This window comes from Misgurnus anguillicaudatus, chromosome 23, assembly GCF_027580225.2.
Source record: "Misgurnus anguillicaudatus chromosome 23, ASM2758022v2, whole genome shotgun sequence".
NCBI classification, from domain to species: Eukaryota; Metazoa; Chordata; class Actinopteri; order Cypriniformes; family Cobitidae; genus Misgurnus; species Misgurnus anguillicaudatus.
In genome coordinates, this window is record NC_073359.2 from 7,191,917 (window position 1) to 7,209,269 (window position 17,353).

Here is a 17,353-nt window from a genome sequence, read left to right on the forward strand (position 1 = left end):
ACAAAATCACTTAAATTTGATATTTTTGGTCTAAAAACTAGACTTATTTTCTTGGGTCGTTTTGCTCATCAAGAAAAAGCATTTTAATTTAAGAATTTTTTAGATATTTTTACTGAAATCAAGATTTTTTTTTCTTGAAAATAATTTTTTGCATTGAAATTAGAAAATTCTATACTTTAAGGGAGATAAAAAAAAGTTTTCTTAATGCAAAGCTTTCCTTTACGGATAAGGTTTTAGGTTACAGTTATAATTGTATTTCATTATGGACCACAGACTTGTCTAAATCGTAGAAGTCTATGGTATGTCCACATTTAGATTGCTAGATAAGCTCGTGCGGGTGTCCTATCTAACACAAGAGCATATTTGAGATTCTAGGTGCGTCTTGACCTTTGCTCTAGCAGATAAGTCTCATCAAAGTGATAATCACCCTTTGCATCCTGTGTCAGTCATGCATCAGTTTTCAGTTTCTGAGACATGCTGTGTTGTATCAGGAGGGAAAGTTCATGACACAGTCTGATGAGGAATTTGACCAACGCCGACGTGTGTAGTCATCACGCGCAGCTTTGATCCTTGGTGGACACTTTGTCAATCAGTATGATACTTAGTACAAATCTCACTTTTAAAGCACCTGTGGCTTTATTGTGTATGTTTTAAAAATCACAAATCTATGGAGTCATAAACAGTTAAACATCATGTAAGATATGGCATGTTATAATATTATGACATATTATATATTATAATTGTAGCATAGCATGAACACTGTCGCAACACTAAAGACTTTTTGCTCTTTGCTCCCCCTACAGGTTAGAAGCGTAATTGTCCATTACCACTGTCGTAAATACTGCAGCATAGCTGGCTCTGATTGGATTGTAGGTCTGCCGTAAAGCAAGTTTTTGTAGTTTTCACTCGAACTACAGGACCGCGACCCGATGGTTGGAAACTTCTTTAGTGCGGTTTAGAGGGCTGCAAAGCGAATGTGAAAGTGCCATTCACCCTGTTTTGAATGGATGAACCACTGAAACTTTTTTGGAAACGGTATTTTAAGGTAAAAAAAAACTCTTTAGTGTTGCTTTAACCATATAGGGCATGCAAATTGCTCTGCTTAGACAGATATACAGTATAAACTGCAACAGTATATATTTCATTTTCACACTGAGAACTGATAAGACAGAACGATAACATAAACAGTACTTTTTATGATGCCAAAGGTTCATTTACAAGTGTGATGATGATTATATTTATTGCATTCAGTACAATGATATAATACGCCATCTAGTGGATATTTTGAGTTTTTGTTGAAGTTGGAGCTCTTCAAACTCAGCTGTCTCATCTGTCTCACAGTACATATGCCTCTTTTATTGATCAATACGTTCATTTATTTAGTCATAAATGTAATCTAATTTTATTGAAGTTTAATGTTACATTTCTATACTGCATGAATAAAAAACAAACAAAATCTACGAGAAACAAACACAATGCAGTGTTACCATAACTTTACCATGCAGTAATGTAAGCAAACTCAACCTTAATACTAGCAACTGCAATATCACTGTACAAAGAAAAATAGTCACTTCAGAGTAATCGTGAAGTAATATTAAGTAGTTTTCAAGCTTTAAAGCGACATCCAAAAGAAAAATAAATACGATCAGTGACGGCCGGTGACTTCGTTTTTCGAGGGCGCACGATGCGAAGTTCGTCACAACATGTATGTAGCCCGAACGTGTGTGGTTCGTAATTTCAAAATATTTGTTCTGCGCGTCGAGCAATCGTGCATCACGTGTCTGTTCAAAATAAGTGGACTTAAAGGGTTTATGATCGTGTTTGCCAGATACTCGCATAATCTCATGCGTAATCAGAGTTTACTGTGATTAAGTGAGTGTCTTGTGTGTATTTTGTGAACGTGAGCGTTTCTTTTATCATAAACCGTTTTGACACATATGCAGCAGGCATTTATTTTGACAAAACACGTGATGCACGTGGTTCACATGACGCAACAAACACATATTTTGAAAAAAGGAGCAACACACGACACTCCGAACTCATATTTTGAATTTGCGCCCCTCGGATGAGCAGTCACGAGCCGCCACTGAATACGATTACTGGACACTGTATTTGTCCTGAACATACATGTAATATAAATACGTAAAATAAGTTTTGCACCCAAAAGAATAACTACCGAGCCCCTAAGGTGACATTTGATTAAAACAAATCTAAAGTTTAGTTTCATGTGCTCACGCGAAACCTTAATGTGCAGAATTTCTTTTGCAAAGTTAAGTTTTGCGTGCTCACGTGAAACCTTCGCGTGCGCACATGAAACCCCCACGTGAGCACGCGAAAGTTTCACGTGAGCATGCGAAAGTTTCACGTGAGCACGCGAAACTAAACTCGATAGTTTCACGTGCGCACACGAAACTAAATTGTATTTAATTTTTGCTCCATGTCCTGTTAGGGGCTCCGTAAGTAACAGAAAAAATAAAGGAAATAAAAATTGGAGACTGATTTCCTCACTCAGGACTATTTCATACAGACCACGTATAAACTCTCAATAAATGCCTCATTTGACTTCCCATTGCTGTGAATCTTTAAAATTGTACATCTATTAGGTATTTATAACATGTTATTCTCATTTCTTCATTTTACAGTCCATTCATCCATGCATTCAAGTGACAATTCATTGCTTTGGTGCCCTCGGTCTAATATGAATGATTGCATCTCCAGTAGGAGGAGTTGAACCTTTAAAATTTACCCTAAGTCAGTTTCTCGCTTCATCACTGTCTCCTCCAAGGATTTTTGGGTTTCTCCTTGGTCTCTGCGGCCGGTTCTGCTTTGGGTTGCTTCTCTGCCAAGCTACTAAGCAAAGCAGGCAGATCCTCCGTGATGGCCTTCTCGATCTTCTCCAGAAGGCAGCCACCTGACCAGCTGCAGTGCGAGGAGAGGAGCTTAAAACCACTGGGAGGGTTCACTCCAAAGAAGTCCTGGTACGCCTCCGGTTCTGGCAGATCAAACTTGCTAACGTTGGTCTTGGCCAGAATGGACTTAAAGATGTAAAACTTGTCCGGGTCGCTGACGATATCGCGAAACACCTCGTCGGGGTCGCTGAACCAGCCCAGCCTCTCGTGGTACGTCTGCAGATAGCGGTCGACCAAGAGGGCGTGGATCCGTACGCGGATGCCATGCTGGCGTATAAAGGCGATTTTGTTTTCCAAGCGGTTCTCGATTACCTGATTTAGGTCCTCTAGCAGAGAAATCTCCTCACGCATGAAGAGGCCTCTGTTGGTGTCGGCAGCGTAGTCCTGTGGCCAGAAGGAGCTGGCGTAGACTCGCGGGGGCTCCGTCACGTTTATCAAGGGTGCCATGCTCCAGAAGAGGGCGCCGTACACACGCATTAGGTCCTGGGTTGACAAACTATCAGCTTTGTTGAGGATTATACGGATTTGTGACTCGCGCCCTTTCATTTGTCTAAATAGCATTTCGAGTTCTAATCCTACATCCAGTTTGGTTGGGTCGAAGACGAGGAAGATGAGGTCGGCACGGTCTATAAACCACTGGCACACTTCGCTATAGGGATAGCCTACAGGAAAACAAAAAAGCTTGTTAAAGGCACGGTGCATGATCTCTGAAAGGCAATGTTGATATTTGAAATTGCCTAAACAGACACGCCCCTATCCCAATAGAATCTGGACCTTCTTTTGATAGACCCGCCCCACACAAACGCAACCCAGGCAACGATGTTGGTTAGTAGACACGCCCCTTATTGCTGATTGGCTACAAGTGTGTTTTGGTACTCGGCCCGACTCTCTTTTCCAAAGTGTTTTCCAAAAATCATGCACTCCACCTTTAAAAAGACATTCCACTTTTTTGGAAAATATGCTAATTTTTTATTTTTACCATTTTGGAATCCATTCAGCTGATCTACGGGTCTGGCGCTAGCACTTTTAGCTTAGCTTAGCACAATCCATTGAATCTGATTAGCCATTAGCATTGCGCTAAAAAATAACTAAAGAGTTTCGATATTTTCCTATTTAAAACTTGACTCTTTTGTAGTAACATCGTGCCCGAAAATAGCCCCCTTGGTTACTTTTAATGGCAGGGGACTATTTTCGGGCACTGCGTAAATATCATTGCGCCTGCTGCAGTCATGTTACAGCAGCAAAGTCCTTGATTTTTACGCCAGAATGAGAGTATATTTCCTAGCCATATCGGCCTAGAAAATCGCAACTTTAAATTTTCTGTCGGTCTAAGTACATGATGTAACTACAGAAGAGTCAAGTTTTAAATAGGAAAAATATCGAAACTCTTTGGTTATTTTTAGCGCGATGCTAATGGTCTAATCAGATTCAATGGATTATGCTAAGCTATGCTAAAAGTGGTACCGACAGACCCGGAGATCAGCTTAATGGATTCCAAAACTGTAAAAATCAAATGTTTAAATGTTTAGGAGAGCTGGAAAATGAGCATGTTTTCGGAAAAAGTGGAGTGTCCCTTTAAGAGTCATGTACAATTGATTGTTTGTTTTTTCCATGCTGTATTTTCACCTCTTTCTTGCTGCTTGCGGTTTTCGATAATTCCAGGTGTGTCCACAAAAGTAACCCGCTCAAGGAGTTTGTGCGGCATCTCAATTCCGACCAGCTTCTCCAGGAAACCCTGTCCAAACTTCTCCAGCGGTGAGAAGGAGCGAGAGCTGTCTGCTGCCATGACAATGCCCTCAATGGTACGAAGCTTTTCGCCGTGCATTAATACAGTGTATTCTGAGGTCGTTGGCTCAGCCCCTGAAAAAGCAACAGAAACGTGTTGAATATTTTGAATGCTCTTATTTAACAGCTTGTTTGATTCAAGCGTTACCCGTGTAAAGTTGGGACTTGTCTTGGAGATCCAGAAGATAATTGATCATGGAAGACTTGCCAACACTCCAGGGACCCAGAAACAAGACCATGGGCTTTGAGGTGATCTCTGCATCTGAACAGTATAAAGAACAGATTTTGTAACTCTAATACCTTTGGCTTAACATGATTGTCAAACGACGTTTACCTGACACCTCGTGCTGTCTGAGTTCATTGTATTTGTAGGCATTCTCTAGTGGTTTAATCGCTGTGCTGTAGATATGCTGCAACTTTTTCAGAGCATCTACGGGAAAGGAGGAACATAAAGGCGGGTAGAAAGAATAGAAATGTAACAAAGACAAAAGTTGTACTTTCTTTCATTTTTGGCCAAACTATCCCTTTAACTCATTGAATACAGATTCATTCAATAGTTCAGGCTATTTTATTTTGCACTCAAATTAATGTTCAAATGAGGAAATCTATATTTATGGTTTCTTTTATGACATTTTCTTAAAAGAAAAATCCAGACAATCTACTCACCACCATGTCATCCAAAATGTTGAAGTCTTTCTTTGTTCAGTCGAGAAGAAATTATGTTTTTTGAGGAAAACACCGCAGGATTTCTCTCATTTTAATGGACTTTAATGGACACCAACATTTAATATTTTTTAATATTTTTTTCAACGGAGTTTCAAAGGACTATAAACGATCCCAAACGAGGCATAAGGGTCTTATCTAGCAAAACGATTGTCATTTTTGACGAGAAAAATAAAAAATATGCACTTTTAAACCACAACTTTTCATCTAGATCCGATCCAGCGCGACCTAACGTAAATGCGTAGTGACGTAGGGAGGTCACGTGTTACATATATAAAACGCAAATTTGCGGACCATTGTAAACAATAAACTGACACAAAGACATTAATTATTATCATTCCACATACAACAACGTCGGAACGGTCCTCTTTCTCCACACTTGTAAACACTGGGGCGGAGTTTCGCGTTCGTCCTCTGTGACCTCTTGACGTATTGCGTGAGGTCACGCTGACGCTTTCAGGACCGAACCTAGACGAGAAATTGTGGTTTAAAAGTGTATATTTGTTATTTTTATTGTCAAAAATGACAATTGTTTCGCTAGATAAGACCCTTGTGCCTCGTTTGGGATCGTTTATATTCCTTTGGGTCTCCGTTGAAAAAAGCTGTTGCGTGTTTAGTTAAGTGTTAAGTGTTGGTGTCCATTGAAGTCCATTAGAATGGGAGAAATCCTGCGGTGTTTTCCTCAAAAAACATAATTTCTTCTGGACTGAACAAAGAAGGACATCAACATTTTGGATGACATGGTGGTGAGTAAATTATCTGGATTTTTCTTTTAAGAAAATTGAATATTCCTTTAAGTTCAAAAGGTTCATGAAACAGCAGTAAAAGAAATGATGCTGGGGAAACAATAAATTGCTTTATGTTTGCACACGACAGGTGTAACCAATGCAATAAGCACTCACAAAAGTTTTCAAATAAATTGTATATGTAGATGATATTATATCTAGGGAAAGGTACTTGTGTTTTAGTTACATGATTGGATACTTTTGTCTCACCGACAAATGCCTTTGATGGTTCAGCTGAGGCCAGATTAAGTGCGTCTTCAATGTGAGACCGATCTCTCGTGGCTGAAGCTGATGGCGTTGTTTTCTTCCCTGTTGGAGAAAGCAATAGTACAAATATTTAATTAATTCATCTTTTATCATAAGTATTTAGGGGAGAGCAATGTAAGTTGTCCCCTATAGATGCAGTGTATTATTAAAAACATCCAAAACTCTCCTCCACACACAGCAGAGAACATATTGTTATGAATAAACATGGACTTTTGCCAAGCGTTATTACTGCTCGGTTATTTTGGTAGTGGGTTTATTCAGGTCATGTGCTACCTTTGGCCAAAGTATCAGGTGGGAAAAATGAGGGACTTTTACAGTAGTATCCTACACTGCCTCCTGATAACCGAAAAATATACCTGTATCTCGTCTGTCATTTCCACCACAATAAAACTTTGTTAGACATTTTTGTTAATTTACTAATCAAAACAGGACAAAAGGTGGTTTGGGGACAGTTCCCATCATTCTTATATTAGCATTTACTTACTTAACTGTCACTGTCCTACTGCTGGGACGTTTGGCATCAAATTTTAAAACAATAATATCGTAGTCTTTACCAGCACTAATCTTGACAAATTATATATCGTTGGAAAGCTCTCAGATTGAGGTTTTCATATATATTTTTTAAACATTTTTGCTAAAATAATGATATAGTACGAGTAAATTTCTAAAATATCAATGGCCAACAGGTGGGCCCAAAGTGCTTTTACATATTTATTATTAGATATCCTATAAACCTAAATTTTTTTTATTTTAATGTCATTTGATGATAGAAATTTAGTAGTGACTGTCATTTTGTTAAATGTCACTCGCCCTGTAATTATTAATTCTTATGTTATGTCCTATTATAAATCTTCAAAAATCTTGACAACCTATATATCATTGGAAATCTCTAAGAATGTAGTTTTCATATTTCAAAACCATTTTTTATTAATAATGATGCCGTGACAGTAATGTATTAATTTGTGACAAGAGTATGCAGCAAACAATTGACACCTAGTGACCTTAGTTGGTAAAACCACTAAAAGTGTGACAAAAACCTCATTGCCTTATTTAGCATTTTGGGAGTAAAACATTTTCGTTGTTCCGGGTTTTTAATAAAAATATGTATTGAAAAACTTTAAAGTGTCTTCTTTAAAAAAGAGAGCAAGATTTTGCTTCTAGACCAAAAAATGGCAGAGTTAACTTGATTTGAATGGAGGGGGGCAATGACAGTTAAGGGTTAAAGGGATAGTTCACCCAAAAATGAAAATTTTCGTATTATTTACCGATCCTCATTTTGTTACAAAGCTGTATAAATTTCTTTGTTCGGATGAACACAAAGATATTTTATAGAAAGGTTTGTAACCAAACTGATCAGAAGCCCCATTGACAACCATAGTATTATTTTTCTAACTATGGATGTCAATGGGGCTTCTGATGGGTTTGGTTATGAACAGTTCTCAAAATATCTTTGTTCATGTTAATCAAACAACATGAGGGTGGGTAAATGATGACAAAGTTTCCTTAAAATGTACTGTACCTTTCACAGATGCTTTGGGGGCTGGTTCATCAGGTGAACCTGTTACTTCTTCAGCATGTGCAGGAACAACGACAGTTGGTTTTGGAGTAGGTTCTGCCACCTCCTCTAATACATCTTTGGCTTCACCCACAACCTCCTGAACAACATCTGGTCCATGTTCCTCAGCAGCTGCTACAACAGTTTCCTCCATTTCAGCTTCTTTAGGTTCTTCCACGGATGCTGACTGCTCCTCTGAGACCTTTTCACTTTCTTCTACAATGACAGACGGTTCTTCTGGGGCTTCTTTCTCTGTTACAGCTTCCTCCTCTTCCTGGGCAACAGCTTTCTCTGTTAGTATTATAGCTTCTTCTGGTCTCCCCTCCACCTGCTCCAATGGATCTTCATGGTGAGATAATGTTTCTGTTTCTTCTGAATTAGAAAGCTCCTCTGCCACCTCATCAAGTTGAGGAACCTCATCTTTCTCCTCTACCTCCACTTCAGTATTCTCTTCCTCATCTGCCACATCTTTGGTCTGGACAACCTCATCTTCTTTCACTATCTCCTCTTCAGTTTGGTAAACCTCCTCATCCTCCACTACTTCCTCAACAGTCTCAGAAACCTCCTCATCCTCCACCACCTCCTCTTCAGTCTCATGAACCTCTTCTTCCTCCACTACCCTCAACAGTCTCAGAAACCTCTTCTTCCTCCATTTCCTCCTCTTCAGTCTCATGAACCTCCTCATCCTCCACTACCTCATCTTCAGTCTCATGAACCTCTTCTTCCTCCACTACCACCTCTTCTTCCTCCACTACCTCCTCTTCAGTCTCATGAACCTCTTCTTCCTCCACTACCACCTCTTCTTCCTTCACTACCACCTCTTCAGTCTCATGAACCTCCTCTTCCTCCTCTTCCAAAGATACTTCAACAACCATAGGTGCCCCTACATCACTGTCTTCCTCCCCCTCTGCCTCCTCATCCACAACCTCAAGAGCTTCATCTTTTGTATTTTCCTCCTCTTCCTGTGCCTCCCCCTCAAATATCTCTTCAGAGCTCTCCTCCTCACTTAACTCTTCACCTTTCTCTTCTGAAGCAACCTCCTCTTCCTCATTAGAGCTGACATCTTCTGTGGTGTGAATATGTCCACCAGGGCTGCAGGGTTGGCAGACCGGTCTCTTTGGGGCAGGTGTGTCATTGGAGGAGCTTCGGCTGATATCTTCTGTGCCATCACAGCTGGTGAAAAGCTCACCTTCGGGCTTCAGCTGTAGAGGCACAAGCGGATCGCTCTCAGACTTTACTGCATCTGCGAAGGTAAAAACTCCACATTAACACACAGTATTTTTTTCTCTAAATCTCCATGATTCAGAAATTGTGAAGAAAGGCGTTGCTAGTCTGTTAACCAGAGGCTTGACTTGAAGGTGGGGTGCATGATTTTTGAGAAACACTTTGGAAAAGGGAGTTGGGCCGAGTACCAAAACACACTTGTAGCCAATCAGCAGTAAGGGGCGTGTCTACTAACTGACATCATTGCCTGGGTTATGTATGTGCGCGGCAGGTCTATCAAAAGAAAGTCCAGATTCTATTGGGATAGGGGTGTGTTTTTTTAGGGGATTTCGAATATCAACATTGGCTTTCAGAGATCATGCACCCCACCTTTAAATGACTCATGGAGACTCGCTTAAAATCAGGTCCAGCTTTATCTTTGCTAAAAGAAAATATCTGGGAAGAGCCAAATCTTTCAAGTTTATTAAACCAATGTGGTATTACCTTCTGTGAATAACCTTATAATGTCTTGCTTCACTAAATCCTTATGAGAAGTATAGACAACGCAACATAATGACTTTTCAATTGCCTTTCCAATAATAATCACGCATATGAATTTGAACAATCCTTGATTTAGTGGAAGGGCTGCTTTGATGTCGAATATGTGAGTTTGTGGCAATGACCAATCTCTGTGATTCATGCGATGATGAATGCTTTCGATGAGAGTGAAATGCTTAACGCTTGAATCACATCCTGAAATAGGCAGTAGTGTTGGCAGGAGAAGAAAACGCCAAGTCCTTTCTGTTCACGTGGATCATCAGAGGAAGGTTTATTTTTCATACCGCTCTGATAAAGGTCTTAGCAGCATGGCGGCTTAGTACAGACTCTTCACCTCTAGGTTTAAAGGGGACATTTCCAAAGACTTTTTAAAGATGTCAAATAAATATTCGGTGTCCCTAGAGTACATATGTGAAGTTTTAGCTCAAAATACCCCATAGATAATTTATTATAACATGTTAAAATTGCCACTTTGTAGGTGTGAGCAAAAATGTGCTGTTTTTGGGTGTGTCCTTTAAAATGCAAATGAGCTGATCTCTGCGTTACATGGCAGTGACGTAGTTGGATAGTGCAGATTAAGGGGCGGTATTATCCCCTTCTGACATCACAAGGGGAGCCAAATTCCGATTATATATTTTTTCACATGCTTGCACACTGCAAAAAATGACTTTCTTACTTAGTATTTTTGTACACTGCAAAAAATGATTTTCAAGAAAAAAAATTCTTAGTATTTTTGTCTTCTTTTCAGTAAAAATATCTAAAAATTCTTAAATTAAGATGCTTTTTCTTGATGAACAAAACGACCCAAGAAAATAAGTCTATAGTTTTTAGACCAATAATAAAATAAGTGATTTTGTGCATAAAACGAGGAAAAAAATCTGCCAATGGGGTAAGCACATTTTTCTTGAATTTTTCTTGAATTTAGTGTTTAAATTCACTTTTCACAAAAATTCACAAAAATCACTTTTTTTGCTTGCTCCATTGGCAGATTTTTTTGCTTGTTTATGCACAAAATCATTTAAATTTGATATTTTTGGTCTAAAAACTAGACACATTTTCTTGGGTAGTTTTGCTCATCAAGAAAAAGCATCTTAATTTAAGAATTTTTAGATATTTTTACTGAAAACAAGACAAAAATACTTCTTGGAAATGAATTTTTTTTTTTGCAGTGTATTGTTTTCAGTAAAAATTCTCAAATTAAAATCTGTTTTCTTGATGAGCAAAATGACCTAGAGATAATAAGTCTAGTTTTTAGACAAAAAATGAACTTTAAGTAAAGCAGTGCTTAAAACAAGCAAAAAAAAATCTGCCAAGGGAATAAGAAAAATTTTCTTGAAATAAGTTTACTTTTATCATAAACACTTAATTCAAGAAAATGTTTCTTGTTCCATTGGCAGATTTTTTTGCTTGTTTAAGCACAAATTTGCTTAATTTTTTTGTTGTCTAAAAACTAGACTTATTTTCCTACACTGCAAAAAAATGACTTTTAAGAAGAAAAAATCTTAGTATTTTTGCCTTGTTTTCAGTAAAAATATCTAGAAGTTCTTGGATTGGGATGCTTTTTCTTGATGAGCAAAACGACCTAGCAAAAGTCTAGTTTTTAGACCAAAAATATCAAATATAAGTGATTTTGTGCATAAAATGGGGTAAGCAAAACAATCTTGAACTTTTTTCTTAAACACTAAATTCAAGAAAAATTAGCTTACCCCATTGGCAATTTTTTTGCCTGTTTTATTCACAAAATCACTTAAATTTGATATTTTTGGTCTAAAAACTAGACTTATTTTCTTGAGTTGTTTTGCTCCTCAAGAAAAAGCATCTAAATTTAAGAATTTTTAGATATTTTTACTGAAAAAAAGAGAAAAATACTAAGAATTTTTTTCTTGAAAATAATTTTTTGCAGTGTTGTTTTCAGTAAAAATATCTAAAAATTCTTAAATTAAGATGTATTATCTTAATGAGCAAAATGACCCAAGAAAATAAGTCTAGTTTTTAGACAAAAAAAAGTAAAGCAGTGCTTAAAACAAGCAAAATAAATAAAAAAAACAATAATAATCTGCCAATGGAAAAATAAATTTTTTCTTGAAATAAGATCCATTGACAGGTTTTTTTTGCTTCTTTTAAGCACAAATTTGCTTAAATTTTATATATTTTTGGTCTAAAAACTAGACTTATTTCCTAGGTCGTTTTGCTCATCAAGAAAATCCATCTTAATTTAGGAATTTTTAGATATTTTAATTGAAAACAAGACAAAAATACTAAGTAAGAGTCATTTTTTCACATGCATGCATGGTTTACCAAAACTAAGTTACTGGGTTGATCTTTTTCACATTTTTTAAGGCTCATAGAAGCACTGAGGATCCAATTATACCACTTAAACATGGAAAAAAGTCAGATTTTAATGATATGTCCCCTTTAATGTCACACGCTTTCACTGAAGTCAACAAAATTAAAGATCTTTCTGTGAAAATATCGTGACATCTGACTAAGACTGAAATCAATGCGAAATCGAGACAAAGACACATAAGAAGAAGACTTCATGTCAAAACAATGCACACAGCAGAGGGCACCAGAGCGTCTATAGTTAGTGCTGATAAATTTGGCATTCGCTGTGCTCCAGACCACTTGTATAATACATAAAACCGGCTTATCTGTTCCTTGGATGTGTCTAATTGCTTAAATCGACTCCAGCAGCCGGTCAGTGTGAGATGTTTTGCACATTTCCCATGCCTGCACACACAGTAGAGCTGGATATAATCCAAAGACATAGTCATAAGTGTAAGCTGCTAGTGTGATAACAGTCTTGAAGGTCCACAGTAGACTAGTTGGAAATGTATAAGTATTAAATTAGCTTTTTTGTTAGCCAGTGCATTGTTTTGTACAGTGATTGGCTGGTGTGAGATAACTGTAACAGGGAAAGCCCCTGTTGCTAAAATAGACTCGATACAGTAGCATTGCAAAGTCCTACTGTTAACATAATGGTTGCCCTTACATGGCCTGCAGGACAGAAATAAATGCTGATTGAGACACCGCGGATGCGACAGCAGCTGCCGACTGCGTCTGTTTACGTGGACAGGGAGTACAAGGGGGCGTGTAAGCGGAGCTGTGAAGAGGCTATGTTTGAGTATTTGCAACATGGCCACGTAATTGAACTGTGAAGAGTGTCTGATTTCAGGCCGTACTCTAAACCTTTACCACCTGACTGTGCATGGAGAGTACCAGAAGAAGATCAGTACAAGGACAGACAAGGAGAACCTTTACAGTAGTGCATGAAGACACGGCAGTCTCCGATTATTAGGATGGTGCTTATATACTAGGTTTGTCTGAACATGAGTTTGATTGCTAGCCTTCCCCCGATTCTGAACCGCGGTACACTTGCGTCATCAAGCTGCAGCCATGTACTGACATTGCTAGTAGGGTTGTGCCGATAGACGATACTATCGTGTATCGACAATATGGCCAATACTCAGTCAAGATGTCATGATTATATTTTTTACAGAATGATCTTTAGCGTATGACATTAAAGGAGACAAATCATGAAAACTGGACTTTTTCCATGTTTAAGTGCTATAATTGGGTCTCCAGTGCTTTTATTAACCTAGAAAATTTGAAAAAGAAAAACCCAGTATCGGGCTTTCATGACAATAGTTGCCGATTATTATTATTATCATGGTTTCACATAAACTTGCCCAATGCTTGCTTTTCCTCGCATGAGATGGTTTTTAGGCTTCACTTTGTGTGAGAGAGCTTGTAACGTGCGCAGATTCCTTCTCGCATGCATCTGGACTTGTAATGCGCATGATTCGAACTCTCACATGAGCTTGTAATACGCTTTGCTTTTACCTTGCACTATGAGGTTGTTTGGCGCGCAGGGGTTTAAAACCAGCGAGTGTGTTGTTCCTGCCCCCTGGCATAAACCACGCCCACTCATGGGAACAGCTACAACCTGAATGAATTCACGGGATTGTCACCATTTTAGGCCCGCCTCAAAAATCCTGAACTCAGAAATGGTGAAAAGCTGTTTAACGATTAAACTTTGCAATATAGAAATACATAGCCTAGTTTACAGTATTTGTATTGTGTTTCAGCAACAAATTTCTAACATTTTTGTTTTTTAGAATTGTTTTTTAAATTGATTCTAAATTGCACTAAAGAAATCGTGCTAGCAGAAAATGAACAGAAATTATGTTTACAGCACGTCACTCCTGTGCCCAGTTAGCAATAGACTCTGGCGCTTGTCATCAATGTTTTTTTTTTTAATATTCTCCTTTTCCAGCTCCCCCAGAGTTAAACATTAGATTTTTACCGTTTAACTGATCTCTGGGTCTGGCGGTACCATTTTTAGCATAGCTTAGCACAATCCATTAAATCTGATTAGACCATTAGCATTATGCTAAAAAGTAACCAAAGAGTTTCAGTATTTTTCCTATTTAAAACTTGACTCTTCTGTAGTTACATCGTGTACTAAGACCGACGGAAAATTAAAAGTTGCGATTTTTAGGCAGATATGTCTAGGAACTATAATCTCATTCTGGCGTAATAATCAAGGACTTTGCTGCTGTAACATAGCTGCAGGAGGCGCAATGATATTACACAGCGCCTGAAAATAGTCCCCTTATTAACTTTCAATAACAGGGGACTATTTTCGGGCACCGCGTAATATTTTTGTGCCTATTTTTGAGCGTGATGCTAATGGTCTAATCAGATTCAATGGATTATGCTAAGCTATGCTAAAAGTGGTTCCGCCTGACCTGGACATCAGCTGAATGGATTCCAAAACTGTAAAAATCAAATGTTTAACTCAAGGGGAGCTGGAAAATGAGTAAATTTTCAAAAAAAAGTGGAGTGTCCCTTTTAATGAGCATAAACACGCCTATGTGCTTGATTGCGTTCATATCAGCAGTGAACCATACCGCAATCCACATGAACTGTACCCCAGACCACCCATTTTAGGTGGACTGGGGTGCGCAACAGTGTTCACATCATCCAAATGAACCAAACGTCAATCTGGCTTTGCACCAAAAGTGCTAGTGTGAAACATTGCCTACTAGCGATCTGCATGTGAAATTGCACTTCGACGCAAATAACGACGCAGAAGTATGAATGAAAACTTAGCCTACGTTGTAAAGGCCTACACAGAACTATAAATCCAACTTTCGTTTGATTGCGTTCATATCAGCAGCAAACCGTCTATATTGCCTTTATTGAATATTGAGTGTTCCTGTTGCTGGTGAGCAAGCCAGTTGTTACTGTGCCATGAAGAAAACTTAGAGGTACTCCTTTTAGCATAGTTTAGCATAATCCATTGAATCTGATTAGACCATTAGCATCTCGCTAAAAATAACCAAAGAGTTTCAATATTTTTCCTATTTAAACTTGACTCTTCTGTAGTTACATTATGTACTACCGACAGATAATTAAAAGTTGTGATTTTCTAGGCAGATATGGCTAGGAACTATACTCTCATTCTGGCGTAATAATCAAGGACTTTGCTGCTGTAACATGACTGCAGTAGGCGCAATGATATTACACAGCAGACTATTTTCAGGCACTGCATAATATAATTGCGGAAAAATATCAAAACTCTTTGGTTATTTTTGAGGGCGATGCTAATGGCCTCATCAGATTCAATGGATTATGCTAAGCTATGGTAAAAGTGGCACCGCCAGACCCGAAGATCAGCTGAATGGATTCCAAAACAATTAAAATGAAATGTTTAACTCTAGGGGAGCTGGAAAATTAGCCTTTTTTTTTTTTAAAGTGGAGTGTTCCTTTTAGAGACAAGAAAGCATTGATATCTGATTATGACTTTAAAGTGCAATAGATCACAACTAGCTATCATAAATTAAACTGCTCCTTTATAGCTCAGTGGTAAAGCAGCGCAAAAGGTCATGAATTCGAATCCGGGGAACACATGCTGAGATTACCCTGTAAGTAGCTTTGAATACATAAAAATGCATAAATAAATAAATAAACTACAAAAGTAATTTTAGGAACAATATCTGCACAGATGCAACAAGTGTTTTCCCCATGTGTGGGACATCAAAATGGCATGTTTATTATTAAGGTGTATAGACCTATTGGGTGTGTGTGTGTTCTTCACACTTTGCATCAGCTGGCGTCATGCCTCACAGTAGATGACATCTCCCATTTTGAATAAGAGTGTGCACGTGTGTTAGCTGCTTATTCATGTCTATCAGGAACTCTCTGAGTTACATAATTCAAGAGTGGAACTGAACGGACGTCAATTATAATTTTCAAGACCAGATTTATACAAGCTTAAGTATTTTCTTTTTAGAGCCGGGAGGTGAGATACAGTATTCAACAGTATCTTCCCAAAACATTTTTGCTTGCATTACACATAACGTACATGCCATTCAAAGACCAAAGGGGTTGCAAAAATAAGTGACCCCCGACAAGGAAACCAGTCATAAGTAGCATGGGTATATTTGTAGCAATAGCCAACAATACATTGTATGGGTCAAAATTATAGAATTGTTTTTTAATGTCAAAAATATTAAGTGCAGAATATATTTCCTACTGTAAATATATAAAAATGTATTTTTCATTAGTAATATGTGTTACTAAGGACTTCATTTGGACAACTTTAAAGGTGATATTTTGCACCCTCAGATTCCAGATTTTCAAATAGTTGTATCTCAGACAAATATTGTCCTATCCTAACAAACCATGCATTAATGAAAAGCTAAAAATAAATAAATGCTACAGTGACACAGCAGATGTAAAACATCCAGAAAAGTACTTATACTACACATGTCCTCCATTCCTTCAATACCTCCATAAATAGCAGCCAAACACCGTTCAATACATCTGATCCATTAATTCCAGCAGTTAATTACATGTGTGTGGTCCATAAGTGACTAGTGACGGATAATCTCGTCTCTTACCTGCAGTGGTGAGTGCCAGCAGAGCCAGCAGGCAGCAGACGGGGAGAAAAAGCCTCATTTTGACTGCCAGGGCTGGTTGCTTCCCTTCTCATGCTATATATACCCCAGGAGAAAGGCAAAAGGGCATATGGATGGTCTGGGGGTGGGGAGGTGCTCTCGGACATTACGGCATGTGCACAAGTGTCGGCAATGGGGAGTGAGAGCAGCTGCCTTCTCCAATCAGAAGACTTGAAACCTAAGCGGAGAGAGAAAGACCTTTAAAAAGTTACACAGATTCTAGATAATCGTTATTTTTTGGAAAAAGAGTTGCAAAAGTTGTAAAAGTGAATGAATGTGAACTATAAGGGACTGTTTGCACTGTGAAATTTTTTTTTTGTAAAAAAAACCGGTTGTTTGTTGTTTGTATACCCTGTAGATGGTCTTTTGGCCGAAAGCTTGGTGAGGTTATTTAAACCTGCTGTTAAAGTATTTAAGTGTGCATACGTCTTTATTTTTATTGTAAAAAACGGTATAAATACCGTAAAATAACAGGCACAATAAATTCAAATTTTTTCTGTTTTATATTACATTTTCAGTACAGTATGTTCAAGGAAATACATTTTCATTAAGTTTTAACACAACCACAAGTGCAAAAAAGTATTTTAATCCCTTATTTACCTG

At 38.0% G+C, this 17,353-nt stretch overlaps 2 protein-coding genes across 2 annotated transcripts in view; one reads left to right on the forward strand and one right to left on the reverse strand.

The window, feature by feature from the left end:
* Positions 1-613: 613 nt before the first annotated feature.
* On the reverse strand, positions 614-16,913 carry LOC129453162 (uncharacterized). Its single transcript, XM_073862267.1, has 8 exons — positions 16,694-16,913; positions 8,702-9,267; positions 7,989-8,625; positions 6,413-6,514; positions 5,029-5,124; positions 4,843-4,956; positions 4,536-4,769; positions 614-3,571 (listed from the first exon to the last, which is right to left on the reverse strand). Exons 1-8 carry the CDS (start codon positions 16,749-16,751, stop codon positions 2,769-2,771), a joined length of 2,610 nt encoding a protein of 869 aa, XP_073718368.1. The 5' UTR covers positions 16,752-16,913; the 3' UTR covers positions 614-2,768.
* Positions 9,138-17,353, forward strand: part of glis2a (GLIS family zinc finger 2a) — a 33,278-nt gene continuing 25,062 nt past the window's right edge. The window contains exon 1 of the mRNA XM_073862270.1: positions 9,138-9,275. The gene's annotated coding sequence lies outside the window, so the exon portion shown is untranslated. The remainder of the gene's footprint in view (positions 9,276-17,353) is intronic.

Bases quoted from the DNA above. Each gene is read 5' to 3' on its own strand.
- LOC129453162 (XM_073862267.1), bottom strand. From the start codon at position 16,751: ATGAGGCTTTTTCTCCCCGTCTGCTGCCTGCTGGCTCTGCTGGCACTC. The intron at 6,515-7,988 runs GTACAGTACATT...TGCTTTCTCCAA, and splicing joins CCCCAAAGCATCTGTGAAAG to CAGGGAAGAAAACAACGCCA. The intron at 4,957-5,028 runs GTAAACGTCGTT...TATACTGTTCAG, and splicing joins CAGACAGCACGAGGTGTCAG to ATGCAGAGATCACCTCAAAG.